The sequence below is a fragment of the Carassius auratus genome, chromosome 15 (assembly GCF_003368295.1).
Source record: "Carassius auratus strain Wakin chromosome 15, ASM336829v1, whole genome shotgun sequence".
NCBI classification, from domain to species: domain Eukaryota; kingdom Metazoa; phylum Chordata; class Actinopteri; order Cypriniformes; family Cyprinidae; genus Carassius; species Carassius auratus.
This window is the reverse complement of record NC_039257.1, coordinates 21,549,463-21,567,423: the sequence shown is the minus strand read 5'-3', so window position 1 is coordinate 21,567,423 and position 17,961 is coordinate 21,549,463. Positions and strand designations below refer to the sequence as shown.

Sequence of the window (17,961 nt, the reverse complement as noted above, 5' to 3'; positions counted from 1 at the left end):
ATTAAGAAGAGAAACATCAACCAATTTAGTATGCAATAGAACTAATAAATTATAAGGTATGAAAAATAAGGATTTTATTTGCCCATTACCCTGTACATTTTTGTCAGTCAGGTGCGTTCACTAATTCTACCGTCTCTCTTTTTTATATCATTATTTTCATGTGAACCGAGTGGCTACACATGCTTACATTCATAAATGTAAATGTTATTTCTAATTTATTTAATAAATTTCACTTAATTCATTTTCACAATAATTTATTAATGTTACACACACCTATCTAGTGCCTTTTGACAAGAGTGGTAAATGTTACAGACATATTATCATGGAACTTTTCAGTCTGTTATTGATTTTTATTTCCACTTCACTTTTATTCAAGGAGACAGAAATATTTGCACTGTAAAGTTATGTCCAAAAAAATATAACACAATATAAGAAAAATCGGAGATGGTTTAAACTTCCTTTGAAATAACTTTGTGTTGGTAGTGGCGTACACCACAGTTTGCTTTGCCATTTGCAAAACGTGATTAGTAAACAGTTTGCCAGTATATACCCTGGTCGAGATGCTGCCTCTTAAACTACAACTTCGAATGAAAATGTCAGCCAAAGTGAGCACTATTTAATAACAGTACCAGGGCTCGAAGCGGCCGGTATTTTAATGTTTAGAGTAATACACACTGGCACTCAAAGTCTAAGCGTCAATATCTGGGTGAGTAGAAATGACAAAGGTAAATCTTGAATTACTTCTCATCTTGACAAATCAAGTGAATGCAAGTGGAGTTGGTCTGGTCCATGTACATATCAGGGGAGGCGCATAGTAGTAAAATAATATTTAATTGTTGATTACTAATTTGAATCAGTAATAAAAAAACAATATGTTAAATATAAAAAAAGAAGAAGCCGGTTTCTGAGATCAGATATTATTTAAACCGGTAAACTCCTGTAAACGTTTCAGTCTAATGATCCAGTAAATGAATACAGTAAGTTCAAAACAGCTCTAATACAGATAAACCCCAACAGATTTCATTACAGACTGCGGAGAGTCCCACTTCCAGATTTATACCTTGCAGTGTGTATATTTGGCTTAAAAGCATGATTGTTTTATAATGGATGCTGGTTAAAGCCTGAAAGTGTTTTAGATTATTCGCTGGTAGATGTATTGATTCTGAATGGATTCTTATAACCTGTACAGTCATAACCTTATGGCATCTCCCTGAGGTCCTGTTTGATATCGTAGCTTGACTTGTACTAAACAATTTAATTAAATTTAAAAAAAAATTGCACTATATCTAAATTGTAAAAGGTGTGGGGAGAATAGGGGGTTACCATTTGCCCATCACTGAATGCCATGGGAGAAACATTCAGTCAAACATAGGCCTAGATCTGGGCCGGGTTTCCTGGTGCTTAAGAGCGTTTTCTGCGAGTCATTTTATGATAGCTCGTTATTGTTTCATGTTTCCCCAAAATGCACTTAAGACAATCTCACATATCTGTGGTTTAAGTGCTGCTTAGAGAAGTCAAGTGCTGAAATGTCATCTTAAAGAATGTCTCGTAATTGCAGTACACGGTAGTTTATTGAAATGTTAAAGCATAGCAAAAACGAAGACTTTATTCATCATTGTCTTCGGTTCCGTGTCTGTTGTGAGAGAGTTCAAAACTCTGCACTGTAGTGATGTCTGGTTTGCGAACAAATCATTCAATGTAACCGGATCTTCTTGAACCAGTTCACCAAATCGAACTGAAATGTTTAAAACGGTTCATGTCTTCAATAAGCATTAATCCGCAAATGAAGCTGTTAACTTTTTTAATGTAGCTGACACTCCCTCTGAGTTAAAACAAACCAATATCCCGGAGTAATTAATGTACTCAAACAGTACACTTCAACTGCTGTGAAGAAAGAACTGAAGATGAACACAGAGCCGAGCCAGATAACGAACAAAAGATTGACTCGTTCTCGAGTCAAGAACCGTTTCTGTCAGACGCGTCCGATTCGAGAACCAAGGCGCTGATGACACTGCGCATGCGTGATTCAGTGTGAAGCAGAATGTCCCACAGATCGTCTGAACCAAACTGATTCTTTTGGTGATTGATTCTGAATTGATTCTGTTACTAATGTTATAAGCCCAGGTAAAACGAAAGGCTTGAATCAAGGGCAATCATCGCAAATGAAGTCATTAGGTCGAGTGCAAAAAACTGGTGAACTGTTTTCTTCAACCGGTTTATTGAATCGAACTGTCCAAAAGGTGATACGAAAACCGATGCAACCGGTTCTTGACTCGAGAACGAGTCAATCTTTTGTTCGTTATCTGGCTTGGCTCGGTGTCACAAAAAACTAGGGCCCTAGAAATGCGGTCCTTCAAATGCGTTCCTGAAAGTGCGGCCTCTGGTATTGCAGGCAGATAATATTGCAATTTAGTGCAATTTGCTTCCATATTCTGGGATATTCTGCTTGTCTGTAAATAATAGTTTATATGTTTATTATTATTAAGTTTTCTCCTCCAGTGTCTTTGTTTTATTAAGATAGTTAGCCGACATTAAGCCATGCTGTGAAACAGTCTGCGGCCACACCCTTGCGCTGATGGTACAGCCCACAGCGCATATTGTAAGATGGAAAAATAGAAATTAGTTTAAATTTTATTTATTCAAATGTTCATTTCTGAACTCACAATTTAACAAAAGTAAAATAGAAAAAATGAAAGAAAATGGGAATTTTTAATTTATGAAGTAGCTAAAAGAAAATGAAAATAATGTTTGGGTATTTTTTTTTTTTTTTTTTGGTTGGTCTGAAAATTTTAATTGTGAAGCATTACACAAGCCATCTCCAATAGCTCTGTCCTGCTTTTACATACGCTAAATGCAAGCAGACTGTTCATGAACAGATGCTGACCCCTGCCAAAACACGTGACTACAACACAAACAGCAACACAGTTCATCTATTTTGTTGTTATTTTAATTGCTTCTTCAGTGAGGATGTAGAGATATACAGGATTAACTGATTATTTATCTTAATTTGTTATAAATTTCCAGCAACAGGGTAAATAGAAATAAAATGTATAGTAAATATATAATTGTGTGAAAGATTTACAGTAAAATCAAAGTCTCAAATTCACAGGTTCATAAAATGTAATGTACATCATGATTACATCATTTATACAATGCAATCATACAATCATTGAACTCTGTTAACATCTTGTGCAGCATCTGTTACAGTTATTTGCAAGCTTTTATAATCCATATAATTTTTTTGCGAATTTCAGGAAATTTCAAACCATAAACAAGAGGGTTCAGTATGGGTGGTACAATGAGAAACTCTAATGAAAGAATGATTGACAGCCCTATTGGGAGTTCCAAAGTTGCTAACCGACTCAAAGTGATCTCGCAAAAAAGAGCTACTGAGAAATTTAAGAGGATCACTATGTGTGGAATACAAGTTTGATATGCTTTTCTCCTGAAATCTAGTGAGCTTTTTCTACAAATGATAAGAATTTTAATATAAGAGTATAATATAAAACTTAAAGGCATGATAACAGTTGTGGTCATTACGAAAAAGCCAAAAACATTATTAATAATAGTGTTTGCACAAGAAAGCTTGACAATTTCCCAGTTATGACAGTACACCTTCCATAGTTTGTTACCACACATTGTGAGTCTGGCACTTAATATACCACCAATACCAACACAAAGCATTGGATAAATCCAGCCTATAGATATTAAAACAGATAAAACCTTGGGAGTCATTATGTTGTTGTATTGTAATGGTTTACTGATTGCTACATACCTGTCAAATGCCATTAACATTAAGATTGTGTTTTCATTTGATGCATATGAAAAAATGACATAAGCCTGTAAGAAACATGCTGCACGGGAGACAGAGTGTGTATCAAACAGCAAGTCGTTCAGTAACGTTGGGAAAAAAGCAGTTGTTCCAAACACAGAGTTGACGGATAAACATGAAATCAGAATGTACATGGGCAGGTGCAATGTCCCTTCCAGAAAAATTGTAAGAATGATAAGGGCATTAAAGAATACAATAGCACAATATATTATAAATCCCAAACTGAAGAAAGCATATCTTATGTACCCAATATTTTCAAACAACATCAAGTAAAAATATGTTTCATTTTCCATTTTCCATTTAGCAAAGAAATGATTCATTGACCTGAGAATGAGAACAGAAAAGTTAATGATATCTTTATGCATCTTACACATACACAGTTTTGATGGTTATCTTTAGGTAACCACAATGTAAATAATACATGTGAATATAAAGTACTGTATGAATTATTCAATCAGTTAAACAATATACATGTGATTGCATTACCATGAATACCTTCTGTGATATGATCTGAAATGACCATCACTTCATCTTCTAATAATGTGCACAGAATTAGCTTTACATGTGCTGTGGTTGAGAAGATCTAAGAGTTGCCTTTACATTCCATTGTTTTATAGTATAATATCTCTGGAGACCTCTCTGTTGTGCTTGATTTGCATAAACAACACGGGTTGTGTGGCACAGTGGGCAAAACTCTTGTAACAAAACTTACTGATTAAACTGCAAGCTATTATTGCAAACAATTGGCTACAAAATGCATTTTTTTAACATGCTTACAAAATGCATACTTTTATGCTTGAAAAGACTGTAACACAAAAATGCCTTTGTGATGTATGTAACCCTTGTTTCCTGAAGGAGGGAACAGAGAAATGCTGATAACTGACGAATTAGGAGGCTTGTTTGAGATGAGCAAAATCTGCGCAGAACCGATCACCGTTGATGACGGGGACATGCATGCCAGTTAAAAAAAGTGTCCAAGTAACGTCCTTGCTCTGATGTCATGCTGACGTGTGCCAAAAAACTCTCGTGACGGCAAGGCGGCTATGTCGGATTGAGCAGTCGAGCGCAGCTAATCTACACTGACTCTACTGATCAAAAAAACAAAACACACCTAGTGAAGTTAAGAATTAGGACATAAATACAGTCGGCATCTAGTCATAGTTGGGGGCGTGGTGAGGGTGGAGTCGGCGTGGGGGAAAACACTGCGAACATCATGTGTATTTGAATGACAAAAATGCACATATTGAGCCCTCATTCCCAGGGACGCGTAGAACAATTGTGGTCTCTTTTAACTCTTTTAGTTTTAATATTCATATACACTAGTCCATATTGATATTTGATTAATTGTACAGTCCTACTGTAGATGTATTCATTTAAAATTCCGTGATGTTCTGCTTTATATAGCCAGTTCCATTTTTAACTGGATTCTATTTCGCTACGCAAACACAGATGGGGTGAATTTATGAATGAAAGTGTAAAAGATCAGACACAAAACTAAGTTGTTACGTATCCTCATGCTTTTTAAAGTGGGTATACCTAAATCCTTGGCCTTTTCTAGTGGAAATACGGCGTATCACGTAGACTACACATGCTTATTCTTGGGATTCCACAACTTACCTTGATCATCCTCACAACTTTTTGCTTATATCTATTATGTCATCCTTTCCGGCTCTGTATGTTTATTACGAAGGATGTATAACTTAAATTCATAATTTGTTAGTTTATTGGAGGTACAGAAAACAACAAAGCAACTCTTCGGCATGATTGTCCCATGTATTTCAATTGGCGGCAAGGCAATGTTTTTCCCCATGGGCTAAATTCACATAATGTGACGGGGCATTCCCAGACCAACCATCTGTATGTATGTGTTCATTTTATTGTATTTTTATTAGAATTATTCCTCGTTTTAAATTGTCACTTTATTCTATTGTATGTTTGTGTGAATTAATAAACCAATCCATTAAAAGTATACATGCACACATACATATCTAAATGGACAGCCATACATACAGTCAGCATTTAGTCATAGTTGGGGGCGTAGTGAGGGCAGAGTCAGCATGGGGGAAAATACAGCAAACATTGTGTGTATTTCAATGACAAGAATGTTCTATTGCAAGTCATTGACACCTGCCGACCAGCAACAGTACGATTGCTTAAGAGTGCCCTTATTTAATTAAAAACTGGGTCAAGGACCCAACCAAGTGGTCGGAGGTGTCGTTTCCAGACATATTTTGTTATCTGGTTGAATCTCCAGGTAAGACATCACGGTAGCGGTAACATTAGCCTATAACTCAATCAAGTTCCGTATATGTTGCATACTATAACTCCATTAAACCTTGTCACTTACCAGTTGTATGCTTCACTCCAAACAATTATTCCTTTTGTAAAACGGTGACCAGTAATACGAAGTTGCCGAGGGACTGTGGCGAAAATTATCCTAACTCACTGACTGCAGCCTAGAATAACTCTATAGGTTCACGGCTCCGATTGGCCTATCAAGCGAGCCTTCAGGTGATAACGCTAATGTGAATGAGACATCTCTTATGAAACACAACTATATGGAATCTTGTAGTATTCTGGGACAAAATATTATAGTAATCCTATAGGAATAATAAAGTATTTTGGGACATACTATATAAGTACTATAGAGGTATTACAGAACATCACATAAGTATTATACACTACTTTGTATTTTATTTGGAATTTTATAGGATTACTAGTTATTTTTCGTAAGGGATGTAGACTAATCTGCCCCACTATTATATCACGGATTTACTCACACAGTAATCTAAAAAATTACAAGTCCCTGTACACTTATTTTTATTAATACTGTAATTTGTACTACAACAAAGCCATTTCTCTACTTTTTCTGTTTTCAGTCTTGGTGAATCATGCTCTCATGTAGCTGCTGTGCTTTTCAAATTGGAGGTGTGTGTTCGCTTGGGTATTAATAACGTAGCATGCATGAGTAAAGCCTGTGAATGGAATCAGGTGTGTGTTAAAAATACTGAGCCTGCACTTGTTGCAAACACCACTTTTTATATCCAGCGACCCAACAACCACGAAAAGGAGAAAAATAAAACATGCCATCCCCAAAGCCTCTGCTTCACAGCAGCAGCAATTCCTGTCTTTGCTGGATGAAATGTCTGATGCAGTGGCACTGAAAAGCTTCCAGGATTTTTCTACACCATCAAAAAAGACATGGTGTTTTAGCCAGCATAAGGTAACCGAGGCAGAGGTGGAACAGGTGGAGAGGGCCACAATCAGCCAGGCATCGTGTGTGCAATGGCACCAAGAGCGAGTGGGACGCATCACAGGGTCCATTGCACACTATGTCCTGAAGGCTACTGTGCCGAGCTGCTCTTTCATCAACAGCATATGCCAGCAAAGGCACAGGCCAATTATGAAGCCATGGATCCAGCCACTATATACATCTGTGCTCCTGTTGGCCAACCTCACCTTAACCTCATGTAACCAAGGTAGGTTTCAGAATTTGCCAGGCCATGTAATTCATGGGAGTGTCCTGTGATGGCTATGTGTCCTGTGACTGTTGTGGTGAGGGTGTGGTCGAAGTGAAGTGCCCTTACAGGTGGGGGCACCAAACTTCTAATGAATGGCAAGAGTGGCTAGAAGATCCAATAGGACACCTGGAAAGCTTGTCAGCTTTGAAGAGGGACCATGCATAATTTACAAAGGTAAGTCATATTTTTTATTCCTATTGTAAATGGTATCCCCCTGGGGTGCATTTCCCAAAAAACATAACCAATAACCATACCTAAGTAAGTTAGCAACTTTGTTGGTTGCAAAGCTATTTCCCATTGCCAACCAACTAAGTTGCTAACAGGTTAGCAACTATGGTTGTAACGGCCCTTCAGCTTCATAGAAAAGAAACAGAGTTTTCGACGGGTGCCTTCGATTTATTTTAAGATGCAATAAACTTCATTGCTGAAGTGATCGTTGTCTCAATTCTTTGTTGCAAATGTTCTCCATGCATCACAACACTGTTTTTACACATTAACTTCATAGCACCATAACAATTGTATCACAGGATGGTGGCACCGTAAAACTCACTCTGCTTGCCAAAGGGATACTAATGCTTAAACCATTTTTCTTAAGCTTGTTAGCTCAAGAACAAATGTGAAAATACTCTTGCTTTGTTTCCTTTCCCTTATATGCATTAAGGGTATTTCGCCATCTAGTGGTGACACCAAGCAAAACAAATTAAAGGGGAAGTCCATTACACTCCCACCAATCATGTTATGATAAACACAAAAAACAAAACAAACCCATACAAATATCATAAATGATTTCAACCTTCAGTGACCCTTTTCCAACATAGAAAAAAAAAATATATATTTAACCTTGTGTTTAACCCAATTGTCTAATGCACGAGTCCCTATCAATGAATCATTCGCTCTCAAGTAGAACCACTAATTTTTGAATTGCTCGCTCAATGACTGAAGGTTTAGGGTGATGCCCTAACTTAGTCTTTAGTTTTCGTTCTCCTGTTTAAACTTTAACTCTGACTAAGCCATCGTTCCCTTGAATGACTTCAACTACTCTATCTAACTGCCACTGGTTCCTTGGCAGCATGTCTTCTTTGATGATGATTATGTCATTACTCTCAAGATTATGTCGAGGTACATGCCACTTCTGTCGTGTGGAAATATTTAGGAGATACTCCCTTTTCCAATGACTCCAGAACTGTTCAATTAAGTACTGGACTCTGTGCCACCTTTTTTGTAGCATACATGTCTTCCTTCAGAAAGTTCTCAGGAGGAGGAAGAACGGTCTTAGACTTCATTAGAATAAGATGGTTTGGTGTTATGGGTTCCAGTGACCTGGGGTAATTTATATTCCATCTATAGTAAATGGTCGACTGTTAAAGATAGCCATCGCTTTGTAAAACAACGTTCTAAGAGAAGAGTCATCAAGACTGCCAGAGCACTGAGAAAGCGTAGCATTTAGCACATTTCGCACAGTCCTGATTTGGCATTCCCAGAAACCACCAGAGTTACTAGCTGAAGCAGCATTAAAAACAAACTCGCACTGATTTTCCGCAAGAAATGCCTCCAGTGTCTTTGTGTCACATTCTTTAAGAGCTTCTCGAAGTTTATTTCTAGCTCCCACAAAATTTGTACCACAATCACAATAAAGTTGACGTACAGCTACACGGAGGCTTAAGGAAACATCTTAGAGCATTAATGAACATGTCTGTTGACAAATCTTCCAGCATTTCGATATGGACAGCTCGAGAAGAAAGGCAAGTAAAGAGAAGACCATATCTTTTATACTCAATTCGACCCTTCTTTATGATAAACGGGCCAAAACAGTCCATACCAGTGTAACAGAAAGGGGCAGACACTTCAATCTATTCTTTAGGAAGCTCAGCCATTTGCTGCTCCTCTACTGGCCGTCTTAGCCTCCTACATTGTACACATTTGTAAATCAATTTAGATTCTGGTCTGCTGCCACCGATAACCCAAAACCCATTTGCTCTGTGTTCCATGAGTGTTTGATACCTCCCTTGTTGACAAATTTGGCATGGTAATGTCAAAATGAGTTTGGTGATGTGGCTGTCTTTTGGCAAAATCACTGGATGCTTGAACTCTTCACTAAGAGACGACTGTTTCAATCTTCCTCCAACTCAAAAAAGACCACTTTTCCAAATAAGATTGAGATGAAAAAGTGCACTTGATTTCTGAAGAACCTTCCCTCCTTGAATTGCTCTTATCTCTTGGGAAAAAGCCTGTTGTTGAACGAGCTTGATAACAACCTCAGATGCCTTTTCTTGTTCTTCCACAGTCACAATGTTGTTAAGATATTTCTGACTTGAGACCAGCCTTTTTATTCTAGCAATCACATTAATGAGAGTTCTCCAGGAAGATAGGTTATTAAATTGTTCAAGAACTAACACCACCCTTCGTCTCTAATGCTTGAACTAGTCTGACTTCAGGATCTCCCAAGAGTAGATTATTTGAGGAATTAGGAGGTGGACACACTTCTTGCCCCATAAAAATGTGTGTGCTGACATCCAATTTGTTGAAGATATGTCTGAGACAAGAAGACCTCTCGAAACATGATCAGCTGGATTTTCAGATGTATTGACATAATACCACTGATGTGTACTTGTGATTTCCCGGATTAGCTGCACATGATTTGCAAAAAACACATGAAACCTTCTGGCTTCATTGTTGACATATGCTAGAACAACCTACGAATCTGTCCAACTCTTGATCAATCTTCAGTTCCAGTTTAGCCTTTAACATAACACTCATGCTGGCTGAAACTACAGCAGCAGACAATTCCAGTCTCGGAATGCTTTTGATCTTTGTGGGTTCAACTCAAGCTTTGGCCATTACGAGACTACAGTGTACTTCATCTTTGTCATTCTTGAAACTAAGATAGGAACATGCACCATACCCCAGGTTACTTGCATCAGAGAAATGGTGCAATTCTGTCCAGACAATTTTACTAAAGGATGGTGGATGAAAGCATCTTTGAATGCTGTAATCTTTTAAGTCCTGAAAATGACTTTTCCACTCCTCCCACCGTAGGAATAAGTCATCAGGAAGAGGATCGTCCCATCCGATATTTCTACGACACAACTCCTGTAGAATGCACTTTCCTTTCAACGGGAAAGGAGCAACAAACCCAATAGGGTCGAACAAGGAAGCAACAATTGACAAAATACCCCGACGTGTTCCAGGCTGGTCTTTCAGTTTGATGTCAAAACTGAAAGTGTCATCTTTCATAGACCACTGAAGCACATACCAAGCTTCTTGTTATTAGGTAGTGAAGGAGGACTGATGCTCTTGAAAGGAAGGGTCAGTTGAAAATGTCCATCTTCTTTATGTTTGATGTTGTCACTAAGAAGACGTATAAAACTCTTCCTGGGACACATATTTATCCTCATAACCCTTCTCATTGAAGTCTGACTCTAATACCTTTAAAACATCATTAGCTGATGGAACTGACAATTCTTTCACTGAAACTCAATGAATGAAACTTTGACTTCCTTGTCTGTCCAGGTGGGGATTACAAAGGGCAATGATACTCCAACCCAGCTCTGTTTTCTGCGCAAAAGGCTCGTTTTCAGTGCAAATAATGACGTTTAAAGGAGCTAATGCTAAAGGACAATTATATCCAATTAACAATCCTATATCACAGCTCTGGAGTGGTGTTAACTCATTGGCAATGTGCTTGAGGTGAGGCCATTGCAACACAGTCTTTCTCATTGGAATATAAGCTTTATCCATGGGAATAAAGTCACAAGTATAGGCTTGCTGTACTTAAAAACATTTCCCACCTTGGAGTCCTCGAACTTGCAAGCCACTAACCTTGTTACTTGGGGTGACTGTATCTGTGGTCATCATAGTACTAAGTCTCAGCTTCACTGCTTGACTGCTTACTTGGAGCTCATCTAGAAAATCTTTCAAAATAAAAGTCGAATCACTCTGTGAGTCAAGTAAAGCATATGTGAGAATCTCATTTTGTGGCTTATCCAATGTTGAAATAAAAACAGGAACAATGCTAGAGGTAGCAGAAGCACGTTGTGTTACTGTATGAGACATAACCTTTTGAACCTCTTGATTAGTTTGCACTTCCGTAGGAGTGAACCCCATTCTTGATACATTCACAGGCCTTTGATTTTATCTTCATGCAAGCAAGTTGGATGGTGAAAGCTACATGTGCCACAAATATGCCATCTTTTGCAGTCTTTGGAAATATGCCCCTTTCTCAGACATCCAAAACAGATATGATTCTCACGTATAAAAGACCTTGTGTCATCCATGGGCTTTTCTGCAAAAAATAGGACATTTAGAGATACTATGCGTTTCACTCCTACAGACAGAACATGGTGATATCATCATGAATTCTGTTCTTGTTGAATTTTTAACTTGAGCTTTTGTGTTGAAAGTTCTGAATCTTTTGGGAAATTTTTCATCTGAAACTTTAGAACTCAGTAGAAGTCGAAAAGTGAATGGATTGCAAGCTATTTTAGACTCCTTTTGCAAAAACCCTGCAAATCGTTTAAAACTTGGATAATCACCAATCACGTCTAACTCTTCAACCACAATTTTGCTCCATTTACGTACAATTCACTCAGGTAATTTCTTGAGTAATTGATGGTTTTCCTCACAGTCATTCAAAAATAGCTAAACCTTTGACATGCGGAATAGCTTCAACACAGCCTTGTAGAAAGTCAGTGAATTCTCGTAAGGAAAGTGGGTCATTTACTTCCACCCACTGGGCAAAGTTACGTCCAGTGGACGTCTTTTTTATGTCTTTGCTGACGTTGAGCCAGAATGACATTTTTTATGACGTCTTTTTTGACGTCTTCTGTAGGTCCAATTTAGACGTTCAGAGAACCTCCTTACAAGGTTAAAAACTAGTTAAAAAGTGGCCAGTGGACATATTTTCAACATCATTTAAGGTTCATTTAGGCATAACCAATACTGTTTCTGGACCAAATCAACTCTCAGGATTTAGACGTGTTATTTCAATGTAATTTCCAGACACTGTGTTTGTCCTAAAATCAAGAAAATTAAATAATCTTTATGAAATAATGAAATAACTGACGATTGAGCATGTGGTAAAATCAACTGCAAATAAAATACATTAAATCCCTGAAGATCTCAGCAGAGGAGGATCAAACATCTCTTCAAACGGCTTCATCAGCTTCACTCATTAAATAGACTTTATTTCTGTCAGACATCTAGATAAGCTCTTATTGAGAATTAACAGAGGTTTAAATGTTGATATTTGATTCATTTGAAGTCACCATTGTGGTGGACAGTGTTTGGTTTAGTTGGGATCTTGGTCCTCATACGTCTTGTGTTAGCTTGTCTTTGGTTGTTGTAACTATGTGTTAAAAGCACTCCTATTGTGACAGAGAACGTTGAGCTCAAGTGCTAACATCTTATTGTTAATACTAACAAAATTACAGCAAAATGATATATTAGTGTTTTGTTGCAACTTTATTTATTTTCTTGGATAGAAATCTTGTAGGAAAAAAAAAGTACATATTTTTTACAAAATGCAAGATTTTGGATATGCATTGCATCAGTGGTGACCATCAAAACAAAAAAGTCTGGAAAATAAGGATAAGTTTGTGCTATGAAGCGGTTTTGATTGTCACCATTGTTGTGATGCATATCCCGAATCTTGATGTCTGTATTTGAGTACGTGATGTTTTTACTCAAAATATTTAAATTGCATGCATTTTTTCTAAATAAGCAAGTGTTTTGCTCTTGGTTTCTGTACTGTTGCTTTAAAAGGCTTGAGTGTTATAAATTAAAAAAATAAAGCTAACTTCGTAACCTCAGGTACTTAATATGTGATGACTTTTTCATCATCAACAAACAAGTGACACCAGCTGAGCTCTCTTAATTTTGTTTCTCTTTACCGCATTGTTTCACAAAAATATAGTTACAGCAGTCAGAGACAAGCTAACCAAAGAAGTAGCTGGACGAAGATCCCAACTAAACCAAACACTGTCCACCACAATGGTGACTTCAAATGAATCAAATATCAACATTTAAACCTCAACAGAAATAAAGTCAATCTAATGATTCCATGTTTGTGGAGATGTTTGATCCCCCTCTGCTGAGATCTTCAGAGATTTAATGTCTTTGATGTGCAGTTGATTTTACCACATGCTCAATCGTCAGTTATTTCATTATTTCATAAAGATTATTTTATTTTCTTGATTTTAGGACAAACACAGTGTCTGGAAATTACATTGAAATAACATGACTCTAAATCTAACGCATCCTGAGAGTGTTGATTTGGTCCAGAAACAGTATAAGTTATGCCTAAATGAACCTTAAATGATGTTGAAAATATTTCTACTGATTAATTTTTAACTAATTTTTAACTTTTGTAAGGAGGTTCTGTGAATGTCTAAATCGGACGTACAGAAGACGTCAAAAATGACGTCATAAAAACTTTCATTCTGGCTCCTCAGCAAAGACATAAAAAGACATTCACTGGACGTAACTTTGCCCAGTGGGCACCTTAGGCCATCTCATGAGTTTTTCTCGAAAGGCTCTCTGAACAATGAACGGGTTTCCATACCGCTCTTCAAGGACCTTCCAGGTGCCCTGGTATGCATCGTGAGAATTTCTATAGAAGAAACCTTCCACAGCCTTATGAGCTTCTCCAGTAAGATAGGTTTTCAAGTAGAATATCTTCTTGCTCGCTTCAAGATTATTCTCATGATTGTTGTAGGCATTCACTCGAGCTGTGGCTACCTTGACTTCTTTATCTGCTTGTAGCATCTGCAGCCTAGTCCTTTCTTCTTCTAGTCTTAGACGCATCTCTGATTCTTTCTGTTTTACCTCTGCTAGCATTCTTGCTTCATTCAGCTTCCAGTCATTCTCCATCTCAAGTAATCTGGCCTGCTGATTGTGAATTTCTTGCATAGCCTTCGCTTGCTCTACTTTGGCTGCGAGTTCAGCTTCTGCATCGGTTCATTTACTGGAAGCTCTAGAAGAGGTCTCCGATGTTGTTAGGCTTTCTGAGATGATGGTATCAGTGTTTGTGTAACCAAAGACAGATGCATACTCATCTTTATTTAATGTCTGCCTTACTCTCTCTTTTACAACTTCTTTTTGTTGGATCTGCTCAACAGTTTCTATTTGTTTGCTCACCAAATCAGAAATTTCTGCGGTTAGTGTGGCACAAACATCTACTCTTTTAACAATTTCTGAAGTTGTTGTTTGATTGTGCAATAAGGGAGCATAATGCTCATAAGCTTTATTAAAAGTAGAACCACTAATCACTAATGAATTGGTCGCTCAATGATTGAAGGTTTAGGGTGATGCCCTAACTTAGTCTTTAGTTTTCGTTCTCCTGTTTGAACTTTAATTCGTCAGACTAAGACATCGTTCCCTTGAATGACTTCAACTACTCTACCTAACTGCGACGTCCTAGTGGTATTTCATTTCTATTCATGTTTTGAAAACTGACGTAACACACTGTGACTTTGTATGACACTGTAAACCTGGCTACAATATCAAAACAATATAACAAAATTAACAGTTCAGTTATGTAGCATGTGTTAATGGTAAGATACTGCATGTAAATTTTTCTGTCAAGGAAGCTGAACACAGAAAATTAGATAGAGGTGAAAATAGAAGAATAGTGTGCACAGAAGGATGTGGTGGAGTAGGTCCATCAGGGTGCAGAGAAGGAGAAGGTAGAGGAGGTCAGACAGGATGCAGAAAAGGAGAAGGAGGTGGAGGTCTGTCAGGGTGCAGAGTTGGAGGAGGTCAGTCTTCTCTGTTTTGTTGCTAATCCATCAGGCTCTTCACCAGGCGCATAGGAAGTGGCCCATCCAGGATGTGGTACCGGTTCTTCAGGGCACCAATCACTCTCTCTGTGGGGAACATATCAGTTGTCTAGTCACCTGTTACTTTGGATTTGTAATAAAAAAAACTCAAAAATAGTTAATGAAGGCTCCTTATGTATTCATGTTATGGACAGCTAACTTATGACTCAATAACACTAACCAATGTGATTTATGATGTTGGATGCCACGCGATAATATTCTACATCTTCAGAGAGACTGAGGGGAGGTTGGGGGCTCATCTGGTTTTCAGCTGCTTGGAATGTTCGATTTGTATCTCAAAACAGTCTATTATACTGGTAAGTCTGGGATAAGGAAGTAAAACCTCTGCAGGAACTGTATTACTGATACACTCCCTGTCTTGCCAGGTGACCAGAAAAGAGACTTTGGCATACATTAAATCCAGCCAACGGGAGAATATACCAAGGAAAGAAAATACTATGAGTATCGAAAAGTTATTTATCCTTTGATGCCAAATTGCGGTTCCAAAAAACCAAGCGGCTATTTTAGTTTTTATTTTTGCCAAGCGGCTGTGTCTATGTGAGCTTGTAGCATTCGTGCATGTAAGGACCTAAATTTGCCTTGATTGGCTGTCCACCACCACGTGACAGGGAGGATTTCTGAAGATACTCACAGTCACACAACACAAGTGTAGTTGTTTTTTTCTCAAAACGTTTCCGTTTTACAATGCCAAGAGGTCTAAAGTGTGGCTACACTTTAAAAAAGTGGATGCCGAGCCAGCAAAGTGCAACATATGCGATAAGAGTATTGCAACCAAAGCCGGTGTTACTGAAGCATTTGTTTGGAGTGTTTTTCCCTCCCTCCCTGTATAGTTTGGTCTTCTCCATTGCTTATCTTGAAACACGCCCCCTTTCACATAGTCTAAAAAACAGAGAGAGACAGATTTATCTGGTACAGCGAATTTCTTTGAGCAGCAGGCCACTGTATACATTCACTTAAAACATAACTGACTGTGTTTACGAGAATACTTGCAGAGACAATTATTTTGATATAATTGTGTGTGTATGTGTTCATTCAGAAGTTACGATACGCGAAAGATGAATTCATTGTACATGCATTGTCTGAAATGCTGCTCACAGCGCGTGCTTTGAATGAGTGAGTGCAAGCTCCGAACGCGCAAGAATTGTTTAAAGCGCTTGAATCACCAATATTTAGAAACAAGTGCAAACGATCAGCTACGATCCATTTCACCCCTTCAAGCGAGTGGTTCATAGTTCAGAAAATCTGTCAGAAGTTGAGAGGAGGAGGAGGAGATCTATAACTTTAAATCAGCATCTTAATGAAGTGAATAGGAAGGAAGAAACTGGAAGTAAGTTAGATGAGCCATTTACTTTGGCTGAATTGATTAGAGCAATAAAGAGGGCAAAACATACTTCCCCAGGGAAAGATCAAGTGTATTATTTGATGTTAAAACGGTTAGGGGAAGAATCATTGTTGAAGCTTCTTGAGATATATAATAAAATATGGAAAGAGGGGAAGTTATAGTGATACCAATAAGAAAACCGGGTAAAGATCCAACTAATCCTATTAGTTACAGACCAATATCGCTCACATCCAAACGGTGTAAATTCATGGAAAGGACGATATCGGACAGACTGACTTATGTCCTTGAAAAAAGAGGAATACTGACTAAATGTCAAAGTGGATTTAGGAAGGGAAGAAGCACAATAGATTCATTGGTGAGATTGGAGACTGAAATAAAGGCGCAAGCAAATAGAGAGTCAGTAATTGCAGTATTTTTTGATATAGAAAAAGCCTACAATTTGATGTGGAAGGAGGGGTTATTAATCAAATTAAGTAAGATAGGGGTTAAAGGAAGAGTGTTTAATTGGATAAGAGATTTTCAGTTTGGAAGGAAAATACAAATAAGGATAGGGGCAGAATTATCAGATCAATACATAGTTGATAATGGCACACCTCAAGGCAGTGTGATAAGTCCATTACTTTTCATTATTATGATTAATGACGTATTTGGAACAGTTCCAGAAGATATAGGAAGGTCTTTGTTCGCAGACGATGGCGCACTATGGAAGAAAGGAAGGAATATAGAATATGTTACTAGGAAAATACAGGAAGCAATTGATATAGTGGCGGAGTGGGGATATAAGTGGGGCTTTAGGTTTTTTTCTACAAGAAAAAGAATTTAGGTAGGACTAAAGTTAAGAATGTATGGGAAAGAGTTAGAGAAAGTTGGAACATTTAAATTTCTTGGGATTAATTTGGATTCACGTTTGACATTTGCAGAACATATCAGGAGAATTGAATAAAAGTGCAAAAGAGTAATAAATGTAATGAGATGTTTGAGGGGAAAAGTATGGGGTGCAAGTAGATTAGCAAAGAAGAAAATGTATGTGGCCCTAATCCGTTTAGTGTTAGATTATGGATGTGTGGTTTTTGGTTCTGCAGCTCAATCTCTGTTAAAAAAGTTTTATGTTATCCAGGCACAGGCCTTGAGGCTGTGTTGTAGGGCTGGGCGATATGGCTTAAAAAAAAAATCTCAGATTTTTTCACACCAAACCCGATTTTCGAATAAAAATAGATTCATAGATTTTTTTTTCTATTTAAAAAACAAACTACAACCGACAAAGAAATTGCTCAAAACAAATGTACTCTTTATTTTGTTCTGATTTTCGCTTATGCAGTTTAATCTAAATTTTGCACAATGCACCTTCAAAATAAATTAAAATATAAATAACAAATAAAATTGTGTGTCCCTCTTTTATAAAACACTTTTGGTTAAATAAATGTTACATAA

General features: G+C 37.5%; 1 protein-coding gene across 1 annotated transcript; it reads right to left on the bottom strand.

Annotated features, from left to right (window-relative positions):
• Positions 1 to 3,207: 3,207 nt before the first annotated feature.
• LOC113115586 (putative gustatory receptor clone PTE03) lies at positions 3,208 to 4,125 on the bottom strand. Its single transcript, XM_026283158.1, has one exon. It carries the CDS (start codon positions 4,123 to 4,125, stop codon positions 3,208 to 3,210), a length of 918 nt encoding a protein of 305 aa, XP_026138943.1.
• Positions 4,126 to 17,961: the final 13,836 nt, after the last annotated feature.